The sequence below is a fragment of the Sapajus apella genome, unplaced genomic scaffold, assembly GCF_009761245.1.
Source record: "Sapajus apella isolate SASKATOON/1434 unplaced genomic scaffold, GSC_monkey_1.0 scaffold227, whole genome shotgun sequence".
Taxonomy (NCBI): Eukaryota; Metazoa; Chordata; class Mammalia; order Primates; family Cebidae; genus Sapajus; species Sapajus apella.
The window spans coordinates 559,953-583,530 of record NW_022437167.1 but is presented as its reverse complement, the minus strand read 5'-3'; the positions used below and the strand labels follow the sequence as shown (position 1 = coordinate 583,530).

Below are 23,578 nucleotides of genomic sequence, written 5' to 3'. Positions count from 1 at the left end.
GTGGTTCCCCAGCTATGGATCCCCAGGACCTGTGAGGGATACCAGTTCAGAGATGGGGGCTGTCCCCCAGCACCTCCACATCCTCCCACAGCGCCACAGCGTGACACAGACCCCTACCCCACCCCTTCAGTTCCACCTGTCCATACGGACACATATGGAAGCCTTGGCTTGGTTTGGGGGTGCAGGCGCTGGGAAGTAAGGGGCTGGGACCCCAGGCCCTGTCTGGGCAGGAGCGACCCCCATCCCTACGCACGGGGCTTTGTTCCTCTCAGGCAGCATCAATGAGAAACAGCCAGGCCAGGGAGAGGGTTGGCGCTGGGCCCCAGCAGGGGACGTGGGGGGCGGGGTGGGCAGGGAGGGGTGGGTGCATTGTGGGACCCCAGAACCCAGCCGTCGCGATGGCCGGGGGACATTTCAAAATCGAAGTTCCCCCTCAAGGAGGTGGGGGTTTTGTGTGTGTATCCACCCCAGACAGGCGGGGAGGGGAATGTGCCCAGCGGTTCTAGGGTCCCCTGTGAGCCTGATGTGACTGTGGTTGTGTCTTTGTTGGAAAACTTGTGCCGAGGGCCACATCACCATGTGGCAAAATGATGGGTGCTCATCAGTCACTGCGGCCACATTTATCCATCCCGGTTTGTTCCAGGGGCTGGCATCGCCATGTGAGTGAGTGAGGAGCTATGTCTGATGCTTCTCCGTTCATCGAGGGGTTTATGTGGGGGGGCCCGAGACTGTGGGTGTGTGTCTTTGTGCAGAAGACACGCCGCCTGTCTTGTGAGTGCCCATATTGTCTCTCTTTGTTAATGTCACTGTGAATCTGTGTGAGTGTGTGTCTCCCCGGGGTCTGTGTCTGGGGTGTGTGGCTGTGTGTGTCCCGCATGTGTATGTGAAGGGCCCAAGGGTTCTTTCCACGCGATTGGCAGTGTGCGCCCTGGGCATGGGGGTGTGGGATGTGGTCTGTGTTCAGAGTTGGGGTGCTAACAGGGAAAGCGTGAGCAGGGGCTGAAGTCCCCAATAGGCAGCCCATCTCCCTTTCTCCTCCACGGAGTTCCACACTCACACTCATGCACACTAATACACCCTGACTCTCAGGTCAGAAACACACCCATGTGTGCACAGCCCCTGCCAAGGGTCACTCAAACCCACACATCCACAGATCTCACTAGGTCCCATGTGCTCCACCTGGTGCATGGAGCTGCTATGGGCCCGCAAACACGGCATGCACACACCACAGGACACAACTGCCTGCACACCTGTGCCAGGACACAACACCCCAGACACACACCCAGTCACACTCACAAATGCCCATTGGCAAACTCACCCTCAGTGCTGACTGAGACTGGAGGTGGGAGTGAAGTGAAGGAGGGGACACACACACACACACACACACAGACTCATACACACACACACTCATACACACACATTCACATTGATCGGAGCTGCCCCTCCTCCAGCACCCCGCAGGCCCCTGCTTGCATATGCATGAGGCTCTTACATTATTCATGAGGGCACGGGCCCCAGACAGCTGTGTAAATGCTCATCTCTGGCCGCCCTGGGGAGGAGGTATTTTAAGAGAAGGGTGTGGGTGTGTGAGGGTGCAAGTGGAAGGGAGTGGGAGGGTGTGTGGGGGGTGTGTGCACCTGAAACTGTGTCTGTCACCATGTTGGGCAACCTCAATATATTTTTAGTGTATACATGCGGCTTTGTGTCTAAAGAGCTGTTTTTAAATTTAACATTTCTAGGACTTTACAAGTCTTAGGTCATTTCATTCTTGCAGTAGCTGTAGGCGGTACTTGCTGGATGATATCCATTTTAGAGGTGGGGAAACTGAGGCACGGAGTGATTGAAGCAGCTTGTCCTGAGTTAGAAGCAGGGCTATCTGGATATAGTCTGTCCTCTTAAGTGTGTGTGTGTGTGTGTGTGTGTGTGTGTGTGTGAATTTTCTGGCCTCGTCCCCTCCTAAAGCCCTGTTGGGGGCAGGTGCAACCTGCAGTCCTGTCTCTCTCTAATACCTGGCCAGGCCTGAAACAGCCATGATGGGACCCCACACTTGCTCGGGGTTCTAAGGGGAAGAAACAAAAACACCCTGAGATGAAGGCAGAGGTTGCTGAGGTTTACAAGTTGGTAGTTGGGGGCACAGGCCCAGGGTCTGGCCTTGACCTCTATCCTGCTGTGCAGCCTGAGGCAAACCTCTAGCCCTCTCTGGTCCCTGAGGCATCTTGCTAGCTGGCGGGAGGCAGGGGCAGACCAGGTGGACTTTGCTGTTGCGTTGCTGCCTCAGAAGTTCAGCACCACGGACAGGTCCTAGGCCGGCCTCCCAGCCGGGAGGGAAAACTGGGGAAGGGGACAGCTGTCCTCCACAGCCTTCCATTCTGGACTCCGTTCACACCCCCTCCTCAGGGATAATTTCTTATGGGGGCGGGGTGCAAGAGCTGGGTTTGCAGATGATGTTCTAATTTCCCATCTGCGCCCACCTCCTGAGCCCTGGTGAGGGGGATTCACAGGGGTGGGAGGTTTTGGTGAGGGACCACCTCCCCCGGATTTCTAGGCTCTGGAAGAATGTGAGGTCAGCGAATGCACTGCTGTGTTCCAACGACTGGCATGGGCTTTGCTCACAGTAGGTGCTTAATAATTGTCCACTTTATGCCCATGGGTCCTAGCCCCTGTAGAGAATTGGACCCACAACTGAAATTTCTCTGTGGACCTAAGAAGCATCTTTTGTTGGGCCTTGTGAAGTCAGGGGGAGGATGGGTGGGCAGGGGTGAGCCCCTTCCTCCAGCTGGGAGTTGGCGGCTCCTCCAAAAATCCCAGAAACCAAGAATAGAATCTTGGTGACAACCAAATCCTGGAATTGAAGCTGCGAATCGTGTCAGCCAGCAAACCCAGATTAAAGGATGGCTTGGAGGCCAGCCTGCTGCCTGGACTGGGGATGCTGGGAGGACCGGGACTGACTGGTGCCCTCTAGCAGCCGCCAGTCTGATGGAGGAGGCTGACTTGAAAAGTGGTATTTCAATCTTGGCTGTGTTAACGTCAGTAATAACAGCAGCAGCTAAAATGTGCCCCTTTCTGCACGAGGCAATTCTAAGTGTTTTATAGATATTGACTCATCCATTCCTTTCAACCACCTGATGTTATCACCATCTGACCCACCAAGAAAGGAAGGCACAGAGAAGGTAAGCAACTTGGCCAAGGTCACACACAAGGAACAGTGAGCCTATCCCAGATTTGATTCACTACAGCACCCAGGCTTCTGACCACAAGACTTCACTGCTTGGATTGTTTTTTGTTGTTTTGTTTTGAGGCAGTCTCGAGCTGTCACCCAGGCTGGAGTGTGGTGGTGTGATCATAGCTCACTGCAGCCTTGAACTCCTGGGCTTCAGCAATCCTCCCACCTCAGCCTCCTGAGTAGCTGGGACCTCAGGTGTATTCCACCAGGCACAGCTAATTTTTTTTTCCCTTTTTTTTTTTTTTAGTAGAGATGAGATCTCACTATGTTGCCCAGGCTGGTCTGAAGCTCCTGGTCTCAAGTAATCCTCCTGCCTCAGCCTCCCAAAGTGCTGGGACTACAGGCGTGAGCCACCGTGTCCAGCTGCTGCTTGGATTCTGAGGTCAAGTGGCCCTGGGTTCAAATCCTGGCTCAGCACTTTGTAGGCTCCCTCTGTGACCTTGAATAACACACTGGCCTCTCTGAGCCCTGATTTCCTGATCTGTGGAGTGGGGGAGTTGGTTCTACCATGCTGAATGTCTGGGAGGGCTGGGCTGTGGCTCACTCCTCGTTTCCTCTCCATTTCGTTCCAGGTCCAGGATGGGGACCACGTTTGTCTGGGCCTCAGGCCTTTTGATGCTGCAGATGCTGCTCTTTGTGGCTGGGGAACAGGGTAAGTTGGTTTGTGGGGAGGGAGAGATTGGGGTCTGGGGGATGGACAAGATGGGACAGCTTTTGAATTCCAGAGCCTTCTCCTGCTGGTCTCCTGGCATGGGTTAGAGAATAAAATGAAAATAGATTTTAAAAGGTCTTTGAACAGTCAAAAGCGAACAAGATACCTAAGAGGTTATTTTTAGTCATTGTCAGCAGAAGCTGGAGGTTCCCGCCTCTCACCGTTTTGCTCAGATGAACTGGAGAGAGAAAAGGAAAGAAAGAAAGAAAGAAATGAGAATAGTGCAGAGATTGATTAGTGATGTCTGCCAAGGGTGGAGCAATGGGAGTAAAGGTCTGTGTGCCTGCCTCTGCTGGTGGTCAAGAGCCCAGGTTTTAGAAATCCCTCACAGATTTGCTCTGTGACCCTAGGCAAGTATAATTATCTCTCTGAACTTCAGTTTCCTCAGCTCCCCCCAAAGAGAATGAAACATTGCTACTCTGCAGATGGTTATAAAAATCAAATTAGCTGATTGCTATAAAGTGCCTGTTATAAAGACGGTACTCCCGAAACACCATTTCCTTTTCATTAGCTGTCTCTTGCCTTACCTTTCAGAAAAACTGAGACTTAGGAAAGGAAAATTACTCTCCCGGGGCCATACAGTGAGTCAGTGGCACTGGAGTAAAATCTCTGTCCTTGTAAAAATAAAGTGAGGGGCTGGGCACAGTGCTCTATGCCTACAATCTCAGCACTTTGGGAGGCTGAGGCAGGCAGATCACTTGAGGTCAGGAGTTCCAGGCTAGCCTGCCCAACATGGCGAAACTCTGTCTCTACAGAAAATGCAAAAATCAGTCAGGTGTGGTGGCGCATGCCTGTAATCTCATCTACTTGGGAGGCTGAGGCATGAGAATCGCTTGAACCTGGGAGGCAAAGGTTGCTGTGAGCTGAGATCATGCCACTGCACTCCAGCCTGGGTGACAGAGGGAGACTCAAAAAAATAATAAGGGCGGGGGTAGTAGCTCACTCCTATAATCCCAGCACTTTGGAAGGCCAAGGTGAGCAGATCACTTGAGGTCAGGAATTGGAGACCAGTGTGGCCAACATGGTGAAATCCCATCTCTACTAAAAATGCAAAAATTAGCCAGGCATAGTGGTGCGTACCTGTAATCCCAGCTACTTAGGAGGCCAAGGCAGGAGAATTGCTTGACGTCAGGAGGCAGAGGTTGCAGTGAGCTGAGATCACACCACTGCACTCCAGCCTGGGAGATGGAGGGAGATTCCATCTCAAAAAAAAAAAAAAAAGAAATATAATAATAATAATAAAACAAGGGGCTAGGCACAGTGGCTTATGCCTATAATCCCGGCACTTTGGGAGGCTGAGTTGGGAGGATTACTTGAGCCTAGCAGCTTGAGGCTGCAGTGAATCATGATCGTGCCACTGCACACCAGCCTGGGTGATAGAGTGAGACTCCATTTCTAAAAATAAAATTTTTTTTTTTTTTTTTTTTGAGATGGAGTTTCGCTCTTGTTACCCAGGCTGGAGTGCAATGGCGCGATCTCGGCTCACCGCAACCTCCACCTCCTGGGTTCAGGCAATTCTCCTGCCTCAGCCTCCTCAGTACCTGGGATTACAGGCACGCGCCACCATGCCCAGCTAATTTTTTGTATTTTTTAGTAGAGACGGGGTTTCACCATGTTGACCAGGATGGTCTCGATCTCTTGACCTCGTGATCCACCCGCCTCGGCCTCCCAAAGTGCTGGGATTACAGGCTTGAGCCACCGCGCCCGGCCTAAAAATAAAATTTTAAAAAAGAGGAAAATAGCAGTCCCTGCTTGGTTCTTGCGTCTGAGTCAAGCCTTCTCTCCCCCTTCTCCAACCCAGGCACACAGGATATCGCCGATGCCAGCGAAAGGGGGCTCCACATGCAGAAGCTGGGGTCTGGGTCAGTGCGGGCTGCGCTGGCAGAGCTGGTGGCCCTGCCCTGTCTCTTTACCCTGCAGCCACGGCCAAGTGCGGCCCGAGACGCCCCTCGGATCAAGTGGACCAAGGTGCGGACTGCGTCGGGCCAGCGACAGGACTTGCCCATCCTGGTGGCCAAGGACAACGTTGTGAGGGTGGCCAAAAGCTGGCAGGGACGAGTGTCGCTGCCTGCCTACCCCCGGCACCGAGCCAACGCCACGCTACTGCTGGGACCGCTGAGGGCCAGCGACTCCGGGCTGTACCGCTGCCAGGTGGTGAGGGGCATCGAGGATGAGCAGGACCTGGTGCCCTTGGAGGTAACAGGTCAGTTGGGGGCAAAGGAGGGGCCGGGGGGCTGGAAGAAGGAGGGCTGAGCCTGGAGCCCACCCACTTGAAGGTCACCTTAGAAATCACTCCCTGAGGCCTGGTGCAGTGGCTCATGCCTGTAATCCCAGCACTTAGGGAGGCCAAGGCGGTGGATCGCTTGAGCACAAGAATTTGAGACCAGCCTGGGCAACATGGTGAAACCTCAACTCTACAGAAGATACAAAAATTAGCTGGGCATGGGGGCACATGCCTGTAGTCCAGCTACTTGGAAGGCAGAGGTGAGAAGATCATTTGAGCCTGGGAGGTTGAGGCTACAGTGAGCTATGATCTTGCCACTGCCCTCCAGCCTGGATGATAGAAATCACTCTCTGGGCTGGGTGTGGTGACTCACGCCTATAATTCCAGCACTTGGGGGGGGCCGAGGTGGGTGGATCACCTAAGGTCAGGAGTTCGAGACCCGCCTGACCAACATGAAGAAACCCCGTCTACTAAAAATACAAAAAATTAGCTGGGCATGGTGATGCATGCCTGTAATCCCAGCTACTTGAGAGGCTGAGGCAGGAGAATCACTTCAACCTGGGAGGTGGAGGTTGCAGTGAGTCAAGATCGTGCCATTGCACTCCAGCCTGGACCACAAGAGAGAAACTCCGTCTCCAAAAAAAAAAAAAAAAAAAAAAAAAGGGAAAAAAAAAAAAAAAAAAAGAAAAAGCACTCTCTGAACAGGGATTCCCTTTCAATTCTTCTGACAAAGTTATAAAGAAAGTCTTTATGGCGCCTGTAATCCCAGCACTTTGGGAGGCGGAGGAGGGTGGATCACTTGAGGTCAGGAGTTTGAGACCAGCCTGGCCAACATCTCTACTAAAAAAAAAAAAAAATTAGCTAGGCATGGTGGTACATGCCCGTAATCCTAGTTACTTGGGAGGCTGAGGCAGCAGAGCTGCTTGAACCTGGAAGGTAGAGGTTGCAGTGAGCTGAGATCGAACCACTGCACTCCAGCCTGGGTAACAAAGCAAGACTCTGCCTCAGAAAAAAAAAAAAAAAGTATTTATGGGTATTGCCTTGTCTTTAACACCTTTCCTTTTTAGCCATGAGGGAGGAGTCTCCAGCTCAGACTTCTGGGGGCCACAATATCTAGGCAGGATTTGTTTTTGTTGTTTTGAGACGGAGTCTCACTCTTGCTGCCCAGGCTGGAGTGCAGTGGTGCCGTCTCAGCTCACTGCATTCCCCATCTAGGCGGGTTTTGCTTTAAGTCAATTTTGTGGTTATCTGATTTTAAGTAAGACAAAGGGTATTGGCTATTTAAAAAAGAAATTAAAAATTCCTTGTAATATACATTTAAGTTTTTTTACGTGAGGCAAGATTTAAAAAGTAAGTTAATTAAAAATGTATACTAAATATTAAGCAAAAGAACAGTTCTCAAATAGCTGTTTAACCAATTCTTTATTAAATTCTTCTTTTTGAGCTGAGCGTGGCAGTGCACACCTGTAATCTCTGCACTTTTCAAGGCTGAGGCAGAAAGATTTCTTGATCCCAGGAATTCAAGACCAGCCTGGGCAACATAGCAAGACCCTGTCTCTATTTCAAAAAAAGCAAAACAATACAGGGATGGGGGAGTCCAATGGTTCATGCCTGGAATCCCAGCACTTTGGGACACCAAGGGAGGAAGATCACTTAAGCTCAGGAGTTCAAGACCAGCCTGGGCAACATAGTGAGACCTTGTCTCTACTAAAATTCCAAAACATTAGCCAGGCATGGTGGTGTGTGCCTGTTGTCTTAGCTACTCGAGGGGGCTGAGGTGGGAGGATCGCTTGAGTCCCAAGAGACTGAGGCTGCTGCAAGCCGTGATCATGCCACTGCACTCCAGCCTGGCCAACAGAGCAAGACCCAGTCTCAAAAACAACAATAATACAACTGAATAAGTCAGGTGTGGTGGCACACACCTCTAATCCCAGCATTTTGAAAGACCAAGGAGGATTGCTTGAGCCCAGGAGTTCAAGACCAGCCTGAGCAAGACAGTGATACCCCGTCTCTACAAAAACATTTTTTTAAAAATTAGCGGGACATGCTAGTGTGCGCCTGTAGTCCCATTTCCTCAGCAGGCTGAGGTGGGCGGATCATTTGAGACTGGAAAGTTGAGGCAGCAGTGAGCTGAGATCGCACCACTGCACTTCAGCCTGGGTGACAGAGGGAGAACCTGATTCAAATAAAGAAATACATAAATAGTCAAAAACTAAAAATAAAATAAAGAACAGGGTTTGGCACACAGTAGATGCTCAATAAATGACTCAATGGATGGATTGTTGTGCAGGAAACTCCTGCGGACTCCTGTTTCCTTTAACTTACACTGACCTTGGGCAAGTCCCTGATTCCTGTCTTGGGGCTTAACCTGCATACCCCCAAACTGTGAATTGGGGACACAGTGTCTTACCACATAGTTTATGGGGTCAACCAATCATCCCCTTTCAAAGGCCTCATTTCTCAAAATCGATAAAAGCTAAAAAAAATACAAAAACAAAAACACACATGCACATGAAAACTGATGAGAGGTGAGGTAAGTGAATTCCACATCTAGGTAGTTCCATTTCATTCATTCAGCCAAACTCTGTTTGTTGTTGTGTGAGACAGAGTCTCACTCTGTCACACAGGCTGGAGTTCCGTGGTACGACCTCGATTCACTGCAACCTGTGCCTCGAGGGTTCAAGCGATTCTCCTGCCTCAGTCTCTGGAGTAGCTGGAATTACAGGTGCACACAACCACACCTGGCTAATTTTTGTATTTTTAGTGTAGACAGAGTTTCACCATGTTGGCCAGACTGGTCTCTAACTCCTAGCCTCAAGTGATCTGCCCACCTCCGCCTCCCAAAGTGCTGAGATTACAGGCGCGAGCCGCCGTGCCCAGACACTCGGCCAAACATTTACTGAGCACCTACTCTGTACTGGTCCAATGCTGAGGACACAAGGACTCTCAGTGGGATAAGACAGGGCAAAGTGTTTCATTTCTTGGTCTTGTTCAGCCATTTCTTTCATCCCTGAATCAGAATTTGAATCACAGTGAACCTGTTATTGGTACTTCACATCCTGGCTTACATGTCACCTCCTCCAGGAAGCCTTCCAAGACCCCATTTCCAGGTCAGGCAAGAACCACATTTGGCCTCTGGTGATGCTGCCTGTGCTTCCCTATCAGTGCATGCACTTAAATCCTAAAAGGCGGAATCTCTCTGTCAGCCTTCTCCACATCTTCTGCTACCTCCAGGGCCTAACCCTGGGCATGAAGAGTGCCATCTTTGGAGTCAGATCTGTCTGAATTTGAATTCTGGTTCTGCTGCTCCTTTGCTGCGTGGTCTGGACCCATCCCTCAACCTTTCTGACCTTTAGTTTCCTCCTCTGGAACAATCAAATTTGTTGTAAGAGTTCAATAAGATAATCCTCGTAAATGCTTCTCTTTTTTGTATTTTGTATTTTTATTTTTTCGAGAGGGAGTCTTGTTCTGTCTCCCAGGCTGGAGGGCAGTGGCTCAATTCTGGCTCACCACAGCCTCCACCTCCTGGGTTCAAGCAATTCTCCTACCTCAGCCTCCTGAGTGGGTAGGATTACGGATGTATGCCACCATGCCCAGCTATTTTTTGTTTTTTGAGATGGAGTCTCACTCTGTCACCCAGGCTGGACTGCAGTGGCATGTTCTCGGCTCATTGCAACTTCCGCCTCCTAGGTTCAAGCGATTTCCTGCCTCACCTTCCCAAGTAGCTAGGATTACAGGAGTGCACCAGCACGCCTGGCTAATTTTTGTATTTTTATAGAGACGGAGTTTCACCATGTTAACTAGGCTGGTCTCAAACTCCTGACCCCAAGTGATCCACCCACCTCAGCCTCTCAAAATGCTAGGATTACAGAAGTGAGCCACCACGCCCAACTGTAAATGCGTTTCACATTGTAAATATTTGCTAACTTCTAACCCTTTATGGCCATTGTTACCAGTTACCTCATCTGTAAAATGGGGGCACATGGATCTTTCTCCCCACCCTCACCCCACACTGTGCCTGGCGCTGGGTCTATTATTATCAGACCGGGATGGGGAGTCATTCTGCAAGAGGTAGGTCTGTTCTTGAAGATTCCAGCATAAGTCGACCGCCCCCCATCCTGGATGTTCCCCCACAGGTGTTGTGTTCCACTACCGGGCAGCCCGGGACCGCTACGCGCTGACCTTCGCTGAGGCCCAGGAGGCCTGCCGTCTCAGCTCAGCCATCATCGCAGCTCCCCGGCATCTACAGGCTGCCTTCGAGGACGGCTTCGACAACTGTGACGCTGGCTGGCTCTCTGACCGCACTGTTCGGTGAGGGGGATACACAGGGCAGGGAGACGAAGACTAGCCCATGGGGAAGGAGGTTCCTCGGGGGCTCCAGGAGCACACATTTGAGAGGGACCCTCCCCTTGTATTGTCAGGTATCCTATCACCCAGTCACGACCTGGTTGCTATGGCGACCGTAGCAGCCTTCCGGGGGTTCGGAGCTATGGGAGGCGCAACCCACAGGAACTCTACGATGTGTATTGCTTTGCTCGGGAGCTGGGGGGTAAGTCTGGGGCTGGCAGGACCAGGCCCCTCCACCTCTCCCTGAGCCTCTATTATTCTCCCCGACTCCCATCCCTCCCTGGCCCTTATGCAACTCTCCTGTCTTATACCTCTCTAAACCTGCAGCCAAGACGTGATCCCACTCATTCCCTGAGATTTTCATGCCTCCCTGAGCCCCACTCTCGCTCTGCGCCCCCTTCCTCTCTCTGATCCTCTTTCCCTCGCTGAACCCCTGCCCCCTCCCTGCCTGCTTGTTCCTACCCCTTTCCTCCTCTGTGAGCCCCCTTCACCGAGCCCCTCCCTCTCTCTGAAGCCCGACTTGCCCACGGGCCTGAGTTACTCTATTTGTAAAAAGAGGCTTAGCTCTGCATGAGAGGTAAAGACATCGATGGTCCTGGAGCCGGACGCACTGCTGCGGTTGTCACCGCCTCTTTTAACCACCACCCTAACGCGTCCAGGTCGGGACTGCTTGGCGTTGGACCCACTTCCCGGGCTCCAAGGGCACCCAGCCCCCCTGACCTCCACCCGGCCCTCCCACAGGCGAGGTGTTCTACGTGGGCCCGGCCCGCCGCCTGACACTGGCTGGCGCGCGCGCGCAGTGCCGCCGCCAGGGTGCCGCGCTGGCCTCGGTGGGACAGCTACACCTGGCCTGGCACGAGGGCCTGGACCAGTGCGACCCCGGCTGGCTGGCGGACGGCAGCGTGCGCTACCCGATCCAGACGCCGCGCCGGCGCTGCGGGGGCCCAGCCCCGGGCGTGCGCACCGTCTACCGCTTCGCTAACCGGACCGGCTTCCCCTCGCCAGCCGCGCGCTTCGACGCCTACTGCTTCCGAGGTGCGTGCGTCCCCTGGTGGCCGCGCCCCCAGGGCGTTCACTTTGGCGAAGGCCACGCCCCTAGAGCCTCTCCCAGCCGAGAGACAGACACGTGGAAGCCCGTTTTGTGATAAGCCACGCCCCCTGGTGAGGGCCACGCCCCTTTCGACAGGTCTTTCCCAAGGGGCGTCCTAGGCAAAGGACAGGGCTCCAGAGGAGGCCACTCTGGCGGGAAGTCACCTTTGCTGGGTGGGCTGTATCCCCTGAGATCTGGAGGCCCCATAACCCTGAAAGACACGCCCCTAGGTGGAGCATATTTTACCTAGAGCCACTCCCATAAGCATACACACCCCTGTGAAAGAGAGAATGCCTCAGTTGGCCACCTCTGGGCTCCACACAGGGGCGGGAGCAGGGATGACACTCGCGCTTGTTGGGGGGCAGTGGGGACAGCTTTAACATCAATCCTAAGGAACCAAGCCCTCTAAGTAAGCCGCCCCAATCCTGGCATGGGCATACCATGCCCACTGGACGCCTCCTGTTCCTGGGGAGGATCTGTCATCAAGGTGGAGTCGAACCCCTCAACAGGCAGACTCAAGTTCATGAGAGTCGGACACTGCCAGAGTTTTGCCCATGAGCCAAATTGTCCTTTTTCTTTTCTTCTTTTCTTTTCTTTTGAGACAGAGTCTCATTCTGTCACCCAGGCTAGAGTGCAGTGGTGCAATCTCAGCTCACTGCAATCTCCACCTCCCAGGTTCAAGTGATTCTCCTGCCTCAGCCTCCTGAGTAGCTGGACACACCCAGCTAACTTTTGTATTTTTAGTAGAGATGGGGTTTCATCATGTTGGCCAGGCTGGTCTTGAACTCCTGACCTCAAGTAATCCACTGGCCTCAGCCACCCAAAGTGCCGGGATTACGGATGTGAGCCACCACACCCAGCCCAAATTGTCTCTTGAGTCCTCACTATAGCCAGTTGACACTGATCCTGACAGTGGCTCAGTTGGGCCCCAGCCTGAACAGTGGAGGTGAAAACTTTGCACTTCCCTCTCTCAGACTGGGGGAAATCTCAGAAACCACTCAGGTGTCATCCCTGCTCCCACTCCAGAGATGCACAGGAGGGTTGGGCTGCAGCATGCTGGAAAGAGGGTAGACTTCAACCAGAACTTCCCAGGCAACCCCTGAAACTAACACTGCCTCTTCTCCTTTCTCCCACAGCTCATCACCCCACATCACAACATGGAGACCTAGAGAGCCCATCCTCTGGGGATGAGGGGGAGATTGTATCAGCAGAGGGGCCCCCAGTTAGAGAACTGGAGCCCACCCTGGAGGAGGCAGAGGTGGTCACCCCTGACTTCCAGGAGCCTCTGGTGGCCAGTGGGGAAGAAGAACCTCTGATTCTGGCAGAGAAGCAGAAGTCTCAAGAGACCCTCAGCCCTACCCCTGGGGAGCCCATGCTGGCCTCATGGCCCACTGGGGAAGTGTGGCAGAGCACGGTGGCCCCCAGCCCTAGCGACATGGGGGCAGACACTGCATCTGGTTCACATACAGAGGTGGCCCCAACTGGCCCCACGCCCAGGAGGATGGGGCGCTTCAAAGGGTTGAATGGGCGCTACTTCCAGCAGCAGGAACCGGAGCCAGGGCTGCAAGTGGAGATGGAGGCCGGTGCCCAGCCCCCCACCCCAGAGGCTGCAGGGAACCACTTGGAACCTCCGTTGGCTGTCACAGAGGCTTTGGGCAGTGGGCGGAGCCGGAGCCCCTGGGCCGATCTGACCAATGAGGTGGACATGCCTGGAGCTGGTGAGTTGCTCCAGGGGAGGCTGACCTACCTGGGGATCTGGAGGCGAAGGTGGAATGTTAGCCAGGGCTACACTCGGGATGGGGGAGGAAGCTCCGATCCCAGCTGGGTCCCCCCGCCCCAGAAGCCCCCTCTCCCTTGGGCCTGGAGTCCAACTAGAGAGGCTGCCGAGAGATGATTGTAATGACTGATTGTAATGACTGCCTTGATGTTGCTGCAGGTTCCGCTGGTGGCAAGAGCTCCCCAGAGCCCTGGCTGTGGCCCCCGACCGTGGTCCCACCCAGCATCTCAGGCCAAAGCAGGGCCCCTGTCCTGGAGCTAGAGAAAGCTGAGGGCCCCAGTGCCAGGCCAGCTACCCCAGACCTGTCTTGGCCCCAGTCAGAGGTCACCGTCCCAGCTCCCGGCCCTGCCCCCTGGGAGGCATCCCCAGTGCTCCCCTCCCCAGATCTCCCTGTCATGGCCATGCTGCGTGGTCCCAAACAGTGGCTGCTACCATTCTCCACCCCCACCTCCACCGAGGCCGATAGGGTTGAAGGGCATGGTGAGGCCACGGCCACGGCTCTGCGATCCCCTGCTGCAGAGACCACGGTGTATTCCCTCCCTCCCTCGAGCCCGACAGGACAGGCAGAAGAGCCCACGCCCACAACATCTCAGTCCCCCAGGGTGGACTTCAGAGAAACTGGGGAGACCAGCCCTGCCCAGCTCAACAAAGCTGAGCACCCCAGCTCCAGCCCATGGCCTTCTGTGGACAGGAATGTGGCTGCAGATTTTTTCCCCACTGCGACTGCCACTGAGCCCACCACTGAGCCCATGGGCCTCAGGGGCATCTCGGGGTCCGAGTCTGGGGTCTTCAACACAGCAGAAAGCCCCACTTCTGGCTTGCAGGCCACTGTAAATGAGGTGCAGGACCCCTGGCCTTCAATGTATAGTAAAGGGCTGGATGCAAGCCCCTCATCTTCCCCCGCGGGGAGCCCTGGAGTCTCCTTGATACCCAAAGTCACCCCATCTTGGGTTGCTACAGATGAAGGAGCCACTGTGAAGCCCATGGGTTCCACAGTCACGCTGGCCCCCAGTGATGCTAGTGGAATTTGGGGACCTGGATCCCAGCTGTTTGAAGAAGCGGAAAGCACGACCTTGAGCCCTCAGGTGGCCCTGGATCCAAGCATTGCGACATTCCTCACCACCTTAGAGCAGGGGGACAAGGTTGGGGTTCCAGCTGTGTCTACGCTGGCCTCCTCAAGCTCCCAACCCCACCCAGAGCCAGAGGACCAGGTGGAGACCCAGGGAACAACAGGAGCTTCAGCGTCTCTGCATCAGAGCAGCCCCCTGGGGAAACCAGCTGTGCCTCCTTGGACACCGACTGCAGCCAGTGTGGGTGAGGCTGCCTCAGTTTCCTCAGGGGAGCCTACAGTGCCATGGGACTCCTCCAGCACCCTGCTGCCTGTCACCCTGGGTACAGAAGACTTCGAACTGGAGGTCCTGGCAGGGAGCCCAGGCATAGAGAGCTTCTGGGAGGAGGTGGCTAGTGGAGAGGAGCCAGCCACCCCAGACCTGCCAGGGACCCCAACGAATGAGGGTGAGTACAAAGTCTCAGGGCTCTGTCCAGCTCTCCATGGTCAGGGATTGGGGAGCAGGGGCTAGGGGAGCCCAGAGCAGGGAGGAAGGTTGTCCCTGGGGATCTGGAAGCTTTCTAGTGGGGCATGACGATGGAAGTAGGAGCTTATCAGGTGGAGTTGACTTTCAGAAACGACATTCCTGGCACAGACATTCCTGGCAGAGGAAAGAGCACCAGGAAAGGCCAGGAGATGAGGTAGTGCTTGAGCACAGAGCACACATCCCAATGACCAAAATGCGAGAGTGGTGAGTGGCCGGGCGCGGTGCCTGACACCTGTAATCCCAGCGCTTGAGGAGGCTGAGGTGGGTAGATCGGAGTTCGAGACCAGCCTGGCCAACGTGGCGAAACCCTGTCTCTACTAAAAATACAAAAATTAGCCAGGTATGGTGATACACACCTGTAATCCCAGCTGCTGGGGAAGCTGAGGCACGAGAATGGCTTGAACCTGGGAGGCGGAGGTTGCAGTGAGCTGAGACCGAGCCACTGCACTCCAGCCTGGGTGACCGAGTGAGGTTCTGTCTCAAACAAAACAAAACAAAATGTGGAGTGGTGAGGCATTGAGTGGAGTCTGATTTGGGGAATGAGATTAGTTGTAAGCCATGTCTCCATCTGCTTGGAGCTGGACAGTGGTGTGATGCCCAAGGACTGACCTTGTAGGACTCCCCAGTCTGGGTAAGACAGAGCTGGACGCAGATGCCTCCCAGGTGAGAACGGAGGGAGGAGGCGTGGCAGGGAGGGTTTCCTGAACAAATGGGAATGGGAGCTGGAATTCAGTGATTTTATTTGTAAGGGGCCTCGAGCCACAGGGAAAGTGGGAGCTGGGAAGGCATGCAAGGGGTGAGGATCACCCCCATTCTTCAGATAGTAAACTGAGGCTCAGGTAGGTACAGCGCCACCTGGCTAATCACTGGTCAAACCTCAATGGGAGCTCAAGTCAGCCTGAGTTTTTTTTTTTTTTTTTTTTTTTTTTGAGATGGAGTCTCGCTCTGTCACCCAGGCTGGAGTGGTGCAGTGGTGCATTCTCAGCTCACTGCAACCTCCGCCTCGTGGGTTCAAATGATTTTCCTGCCTCAACCTCCCAAGTAGCTGGGACTACAGGCGCATGCTACCACGCCCAGGTAATTTTTGTATTTTTAGTGGAGACAGGGTTTCACCATATTGGCAAGGATGGTCTTGATCTCTTGACCTCGTGATCCACCCACCTCAGCCTCCCAAAGTGCTGGGATGTGAGCCACCGCCTCCCTGGGACCAGCTCTGCCTCAGCTCAGCCTACAAATATTTTCCAGTCCTTCTTAGGTCCTGCCAAGTTAAGCTGGGTTTTTTTGCCAAATGAAATTTTAAAACAAACAAACAAACAAAAAAGAGGCTGCATGTGATAACTCACACCTGTCATCCTACAAAAATTAGCCAAGCGGCGCAATCTCAGCTCACTGCAACCTCCGCCTCCTGGGTTCAAGCAACTCTCCTGCCTCAGCCTTCTGAGCAGCTGGGATTACAGGCTCCCGCCACCATGCCCGGCTAATTTTTGTATTTTTAGTAGAGACAGGGTTTCACCATGTTGGCCAGGCTGGTCTCGAACTCCTGAGTCCGGGCAATCCACCCACCTTGGCCTCCCAAAGTTCTGGGATTGCAGGTGTCAGCCACGGCGCCCAGCTGAGTTGCACACTTTTATTAACACCATTGGGTTTAACTTGCCCCCACCTTTTTTCTTTCTGAAAGGGTTTCACTCTGTCACCCAGACTTGAGTGCAGTGCCAAGATCATGGCTCACTGCAGCCTTGACCTCCCCAGGCTCAGGTGATCCTCCTGCCTCAGGCTCCTAGTAGCTGGGACCACAGGTGTGCGTCACCATACCTGGCTAATTTTTTTATTTTCAGTAGAGACTGGGATTTGCCATGTTGGCCAGGCTGGTTTTGAACTTCTGACTTCAGGTGATCCGCCAGCCTCGGCCTCCCAACGTGCTGGGATTACAGGTATAAGCCACCACGCCCGGCCTTTTTTTTGCCTTTTTTGTTCTTGAAGGCAAAGTGTCATGATGATGGAAATAGCCAATGCTAGGTTTCATCATCCAGTCTGTCACCTCTGGGCTGTGTTGGGGTGGGACCTTTTTTTTTTTTTTTGAGACGGAATCTCACTCTGTTGCCAGGCTGGAGTGCAGTGTTGGCGATCTCTGCTCACTGCAACTGACTCAGCCTCCTAAATAGCTGGGACTACAGGCGCGCGTCACCACACCCAGCTAATTTTTTAATATTTTTAGTAGAGACAGGGTTTTACCATGTTAGCCAGGATGGTCTCGATCTCCTGACCTTGTGATCCACCCGCCTCGGCCTCCCAAAGTGTTGGGATTACAGGCATGAGCCACCGTGCCTGGCTGGGATCTTTTTTTTTTTTAATTTTCTTTTCTCTCTTTCTTTTTTTTTTTTCCAGACAGGATCTCGCTCTGTTGCTCAGGCTGGAGTGCAGTGATGCACCCAGGTTCAAGTTATCCTCCCACTTCAGCCTCCCCAGTAGCTTGGACTGCAGGCATGCAACCACCACACCCAGCTAATTGTGTGTGTGTGTGTGTGTGTGTGTGTGTGTGTGTGTGTGTGTGTGTGGTGTGTGTAGAGATGGGGTCTCCCTATGTTATCCAGGCTGGTGTCAAACTCCTGGGCTCAAGCAATCTTCTCGCCTTGATCTCCCAAAATTTTGGGACTACAGACATGAGCTGTAGCGTCTGGCAAATCTTTTTTTCTTCGATGTCCAGGAGGCAGGCCGACCCAGGGGCAAGGGCGCTTGTTTCGATAAAGGCTGACATTTACGGGTTATTGCTGGTGTGCTTGGCTTATTCAAAGCACCTTACCAGAGTTATCCTGGTTAATCCTTATAATGTGCTTATGGGAAAAGCTCCAGTGTGATCCTCACTCTGCAGAGAGGGAGACAGACACAGAGAGGTTAAGTGCCTTGTGCAGCCACACAGCTAAGGAGTGTCAATCCTGGGGTTTGAATCCAGGCCTTCTGAACACAGGGCTTCTTTTTTTTTTTTTTTTGAGACAGAGTCTCACTCTGTTGCCCAGGCTGGCGTACAGTGACGATCTCGGCCCACTGCAACTTCCTCCGCCTCCCAGATTTGAGTGATTCTCCTGCCTCAGCCTCCTGAGTAGCTGGGATTATAGGCATGCACTACCATGCCCGGCTAATGTTTGTATTTTTAGTAGAGATGGGGTTTCACCATGTTGACCAGGTTGGTCTCAAGCTCCTGACTCAAGTGATCCACCCACCTCAGCCTCCTGAAGTGCTGGGATTACAGGTGTGAGCCACCATACCTGGCCAGAAAACAGGGCTTCTGTCTCAGCCAGTTGGCTGTGAAACAGCCTAAAAAAGTTCATTGGCCTAAAAAAGTACATGAGGCCGGGTGGGATGGCTCACGCCTGTAATTCCAGCACTTTAGGAGGCTGAGGCGGGAGGATCATTTGAGCCCAGGAGTTGGAGACCAGCCTGGGCAACATAGTGAGACCCCGTCTCTTCAAAACAAATTTTAAAATTAGCCGGGTATCGTGTGTACCTGTGGTCCCAGCTACTCAGGAGTGCTGAGGCGCGAGGATCACTTGAGCCTGGGAGGTCAAGGCTGCAGTGAGCTGTGATCGCGTCACTACCCTTCAGCCTGGGTGACAGAGCGAGGCTCCATCTCAAAAAAAATTTAATCTTAAGATGATGGTGAGGAGAGAAGAGATAGCCTATGTGGGGATCCACCCTGGAAAGACGATTGGAGGTGAAGAAGCTCAATGCTTAAAGAAATAGAGACGCGGCAGTCAGAGAGGAGGGAGGGCAGCCACACAGGAACACTAAGGAAACGGGGTGGAGCTGCAGCTGGGCTGAGGGTGGGTCTGTCTTGGACTTTTCTGGATCCTGGGCTCCACAATGAAGCCTGTGGCAGCAGGATGGAGATTGGTGGGCAGTGCCGGGGAGACCCAGGCGCCTACCCACCCACCGCTTGCGGCAGAAATGCTAATGAAGCCAAAAATAAGTGCAGTACCAGCGAGCGACTGAGTCACCGCCAGTCTGTGGGCAGGTGTCAGCAGCGCGGGGCACCTGGCTGGGCTCATGCGTCCCGTCGCCTGGCAGCCCTGTGCGTGTGCACACACGTGCAGGGCCACCATCCAGCCACAGGCCCTGACATCCACAAGCCCCTTTGCCATCCATGGGGCTACCCCAGGGACGAGCCTCAGCCACTACAGGAGGGCCAGCTGCTACCTGCATTCCGTTAGCAAGCCATGAGTGAGTGCCCGCTCTGTTCCGGACGCTGTGGTGGAACCAAATCCCCTGTCCTCTGAAACCTGACGTCCTAGAACAACATTCTAGAACTTTCCCAGGATGGAAGTGTTCTCTATCGCCGTTAACTCAAAAAGTGGCTAGGACAACTGAGGGGCGACATTTTTGCTTTTATTTCACTTCAATGGATTTAAGCGTGAATATCTATATGTGGCTGCCATATGGAACACCAGTGCTCTAGGGAGAGATACAGACAAGAAACGATTGTTCTAATAAAAAAGTAAAGTAGAGCTCTCTTCAGCAGCACATATGCTAAAATTAGAACAATGCAGAGAAGATTAGCACGGCCCCTGTGCAAGAATTAAGCCTTTCTTTCTTTCTTTCTTTCTTTCTTTTGAGATGGAGTCTTGCTCTGTCGCCCAGGCTCCCAGGCTGGAGTCAGTGGCGACATCTTCTCTGACTACAACCTCCGCCTTCTGGGTTCAAGAGATTCTCCTGCCTCAGCCTCCCAGGTAGCTGGGATTACAGGCATGCGCCACCATGCCCAGCTAATTTTTTTGTATTTTTATTGGAGACGGGGTTTCCCCATGTTGGCCAGGCTGGTCTCCAACTCCTAAGCTCAGGTGATCCACTTGCCTTAGCCTCACAAAGTGCTGGGATTACAGGCATAAGCCACCAGCAATGGCCTCTTTTTTCAAATTTAATTTAATTTAAAACAATTTAATTCCTCTGTGCAGTGGAATGGTCAGATGCTGCCCTGACAGGGGATCTGGGTTGGCTGGGGCAGAATGAGGATTTTCTTTTTCACTCTGTCGCCCAGGCTAGAACCTCTGCCCACCCCTGTGCCCCAATTTGTGAATAGCACAGTGATGAGCAGGGTGTGCCCAAAGGAGGGGGGATAAGTCAGGGAGGACACTTAAACCCGTGTTTGGCCGGGCATGGTGGCTCACACCCGTTAATCCCAGCACTTTGGGAGGCTGAGGTGGGCAGATCACGAGGTCAGGAGTTCGAGACCAGGCCAACACAGTGAAACCCCATCTCAACTAAAAATGCAAAAAATTAGCCAGGTGTGGTGGTGCGTGCCTGTGATCCCAGCTACTCGGGAGGCTGGGGCAGGAGAATGGTTTGAACCCCAGAGGTGGAGGTTGCAGTGAGCCAAGATCATGCCACTGCACTCCAGCCTGGGTAACAGAGTGAGACTCTGTCTAGAAAAATTAATAAATAAATAAAGGAGAAAACATTCTACAAGGCCCTTCAGGAAGCACTGGTCTCTGGGAGCCCGATTCTAGTTCAGTCTAAGGAAGGACTTTGCTATAGGCAGAGAAGCCCACAGATGCTTTGGGGCAGTTTCTGGAAGTATTAAACTCCTCGTGACAGGGGGTATATGAGAGGGAGTTGGTGACCTCTCGTTGGGGAAGTTATAGAGAGGATTCCATAGAGAGGATTTGATTAGAGGGATTTGGGGGCCTGGGGTGTTGATTCCAAGAAGGCAAAAGACCTGTGGCCTGACTCTTCCCCACACTACCCCCTCCATCCTGCAGCCCCCTTGGATCCCTGTGAGAACAACCCTTGTCTTCATGGAGGGACGTGTAATGCCAATGGCACCATGTATGGCTGTAGCTGTGATCAGGGCTTCGCTGGGGAGAACTGTGAAATTGGTGAGTGCCTCAGACTCAGGATCTGAATCTGCATTTGTTTGACTCCAGAGCCTTGGGTTCTACCTAGCAGCCATGCCCTCAGAATTCAGAGATCACAAAAAGTTGGCTTCAGATGCTCCATTCTCAAACCTGCTCCTTGCATCCAGCCAAATCAGCCCCAGCTAGCCAACCCAATTGAATCAAACAGCTGATCTTTCATCTCTGGTATGCTGTCTCCCATTACTACAAGTCAGAGGTGGGGAGGGAAAGACAAAGGAATGATATGGCTGGGACTCCTCCCTGCAAAGGCCCCTTGGGGATCCTGCCCTTACCTGGGTGGGTGGGAGATATAAGCACGGCCACCAGAACTGTTGGGCACTAGCTTCAAAGTCCAACACAAGAAATGCTACCAATTTTTTATGACATTACAACAACAAATATAAATGGCATAATTTCCTGAGCTCTATGTATCATCTTGACTTCACAGCCTTCACAATCACATGACTGATTACAGAATTATAACAATAAATATAAATGATATAATTTATTGAGCTCTTCCATTGCTTCTCTACTCACAATCATCCTTGAGTAGGAGCCCATTATTTCACCATTTTCAAAAAAAAAAAGAGCTGAGTTTCAAGGAGGGGAAGTGATTTGCCCAGTGCTATACATGCCTCAAGCACAAATGGACCAGTAGAAGAAGAGCTCAGTGACTATCTAGATTTACCACAAACAGCTTTGTAACTCTGCAAGTCTGCAAATGCCAAAAAGAGCCTCCAGCTTCAGCATTCTATAAGCCTATTTTTTTTTTTTTTTATAATTCAGTCTCCGTAGAGACTGTCAAAAATTGCCAATGCTGACTATATTTCAAGCCATCATGGTGGGGTATTGGGAAAAGTTTTCAATTAGCAATAATCGTGCCTTGGATAAACCTCAGTGGCTATGATACTGCCACTGCGCAAAGCTATAAGCCTGTTTTTGAGAGTATAACTTTCACTTCTCTAGAGTCAGTCTGCACATCCTGGTTTTCAACTGCCCCAGTGGCATCTGCTCTCATTAATGCTAATTTATGTTAATTGTGTGAGGTTCCACCCCCTTGCCTGCAAAGTCATTGGGCCATCTGTGCAGACTGCCACTGCTGCACTCAGGTCCAGGATGGATGGTAGGATCATGATCCCATCTTCTGCCTAGTTTCCTATGGGAGCTCAGAGCCAATGAGAGGCTGACCTTTGACTCAGTCCCTTTCCCTCTCTGCCAGACATCGATGACTGCCTCTGCAGCCCCTGTGAGAATGGAGGCACCTGTATTGATGAGGTCAATGGCTTTGTCTGCCTTTGCCTCCCCAGCTATGGGGGCAGCCTTTGCGAGAAAGGTGAGTTTCTATTGCAACCCCAGAAATAGTACCAGAAGTGAGGTTGGGTGCCCAGCCACAGGCTTCCCCACGTACTCCAGGTCCCTGCCTCTAGTTCCATGGCTGTGAGCCTGACACAAGATAAATTATTGTTTTAGACAAACTGCATGTAGTATAGAATTAACTATTTTATTTTATTTATTTATTTTTTTTGAGATGAAGTCTCACTCTGTTGTGCAGGCTGGAGTGCAGTGGTGATGCCTTGGTCCACTGCAACCTCCCTCTCCCAGGTTCAAGAAATTCTCCCTGCCTCAGCCTCCTGAGTAGCTGGGATTACAGGCATCCATCACCAAGCCCAGTTAATTGTTGTATATTTTAGTAGAGACGGGGTTTCTCCATTTTGACCAGACTGGTCTTGAACTCCTGACCTCAGGTCATCTGCCCACCTTGGCTTCCCAAAGCCCTGGCTGGAATTACAGGCATGCACCATCGTGCCTGACCTATTTTATTTTATTTTTTGAGACGGGGTCTCACCCTGGCACCCAGGCTGGAGTCCAGTGGCGCAACCTTGGCTTACTGCAGCTTTGGCCTCCCAGGCTCAAGTGATCCTTCCACCTCAGCCTCCCCAGTAGGCTGGGTCTTTAGGCACATGCCACCATGCCTGGCTAGTTTTTGTATTTTTTATAGAGACAAGGTTTCATCATGTTGCCCAGACTGGTCTTGAACTCCTGAGCTCAAGCAATCTGTCTACTTCAGCCTCCCAAACTCCTGGGATTACAGTCACTGAGCCCAGCCAAATTAACCATTTTAAAGTGTATATTTCAGTGGCCTTCTGTAAAATCACAATGTTGTACAACCATCAACTCTATCCAGTTCCAGAACTTTTCAACACCCCAGAAGGAAACTCTGTGCTCACTAGGCGGTCATTCCTTATTCCCATTCCCTCAGTCCCTGACAATCATTGATCTGCTTTCTGTCTCTGTGGATTTGCGTGTTCTAGACATTTCATATAATGGAATCTCAAAATATGTACCTTTTGTGTCTGGCTTCTTCCACTTAGCATGTTTTCAAGGTTCATCCATGTTGTAATATGAATCAGTGTTTCATTCCTTTTCATGGCTGAGTAATATTCCATTGCATGACTATATCACATTTTGTTTATCCATTCGTGGTTTGATGGACATTTTGGTTGTTTCCTGCTGTGGCTAAGGTCAGTAGTGCTGCTATGAACATATTCCTGTACATGGCTTTGTTTGAATAACTATTTCCTGTTCTTTTTCACCCCTACTCTTTTTGGTGTATACTCTCAGGAGTGAGATTGCTGGGCCGCATGGTAACTCTAGGTTTAATTTTTTTTTTTTTTTTGGTAGAGGTGGGATTTTGCCATGTTGCCCAGGCTGGTCTCAAACTCCT

The 23,578-nt window shown here is 52.3% G+C and overlaps 1 protein-coding gene and 2 non-coding genes across 9 annotated transcripts in view; 2 read left to right on the top strand and 1 right to left on the bottom strand.

Moving 5' to 3' along the window:
- NCAN (neurocan) overlaps positions 1–23,578 on the top strand; it is a 39,668-nt gene that overhangs the window by 855 nt on the left and 15,235 nt on the right. For 2 of the 7 annotated variants that reach the window (XM_032271250.1, XM_032271249.1), the window contains 11 exons: positions 3,156–3,170; positions 3,796–3,875; positions 5,737–6,138; positions 10,296–10,470; positions 10,581–10,708; positions 11,248–11,541; positions 12,733–13,314; positions 13,533–14,892; positions 14,969–14,976; positions 20,719–20,835; positions 22,073–22,186. In XM_032271250.1, the coding sequence (XP_032127141.1) occupies positions 3,803–3,875; positions 5,737–6,138; positions 10,296–10,470; positions 10,581–10,708; positions 11,248–11,541; positions 12,733–13,314; positions 13,533–14,892; positions 14,969–14,976; positions 20,719–20,835; positions 22,073–22,186 (3,253 nt within the window). In that variant the 5' untranslated portion in view covers positions 3,156–3,170; positions 3,796–3,802. Of the gene's footprint in view, positions 1–357; positions 3,027–3,151; positions 3,171–3,511; positions 3,606–3,795; positions 3,876–5,736; positions 6,139–10,295; positions 10,471–10,580; positions 10,709–11,247; positions 11,542–12,732; positions 13,315–13,532; positions 14,893–14,968; positions 14,977–20,718; positions 20,836–22,072; positions 22,187–23,578 lie in introns of those variants that run through there. The other 5 variants (XM_032271248.1, XM_032271247.1, XM_032271245.1 and 2 more) reach the window with 5 other exon arrangements.
- On the top strand, positions 19,466–19,572 carry LOC116544704. Its single transcript, XR_004266001.1, has one exon. It is a non-coding gene; the product is annotated as a U6 spliceosomal RNA (small nuclear RNA).
- Positions 21,640–21,780, bottom strand: LOC116544703. The gene has a single exon (XR_004266000.1). It is a non-coding gene; the product is annotated as a U4 spliceosomal RNA (small nuclear RNA).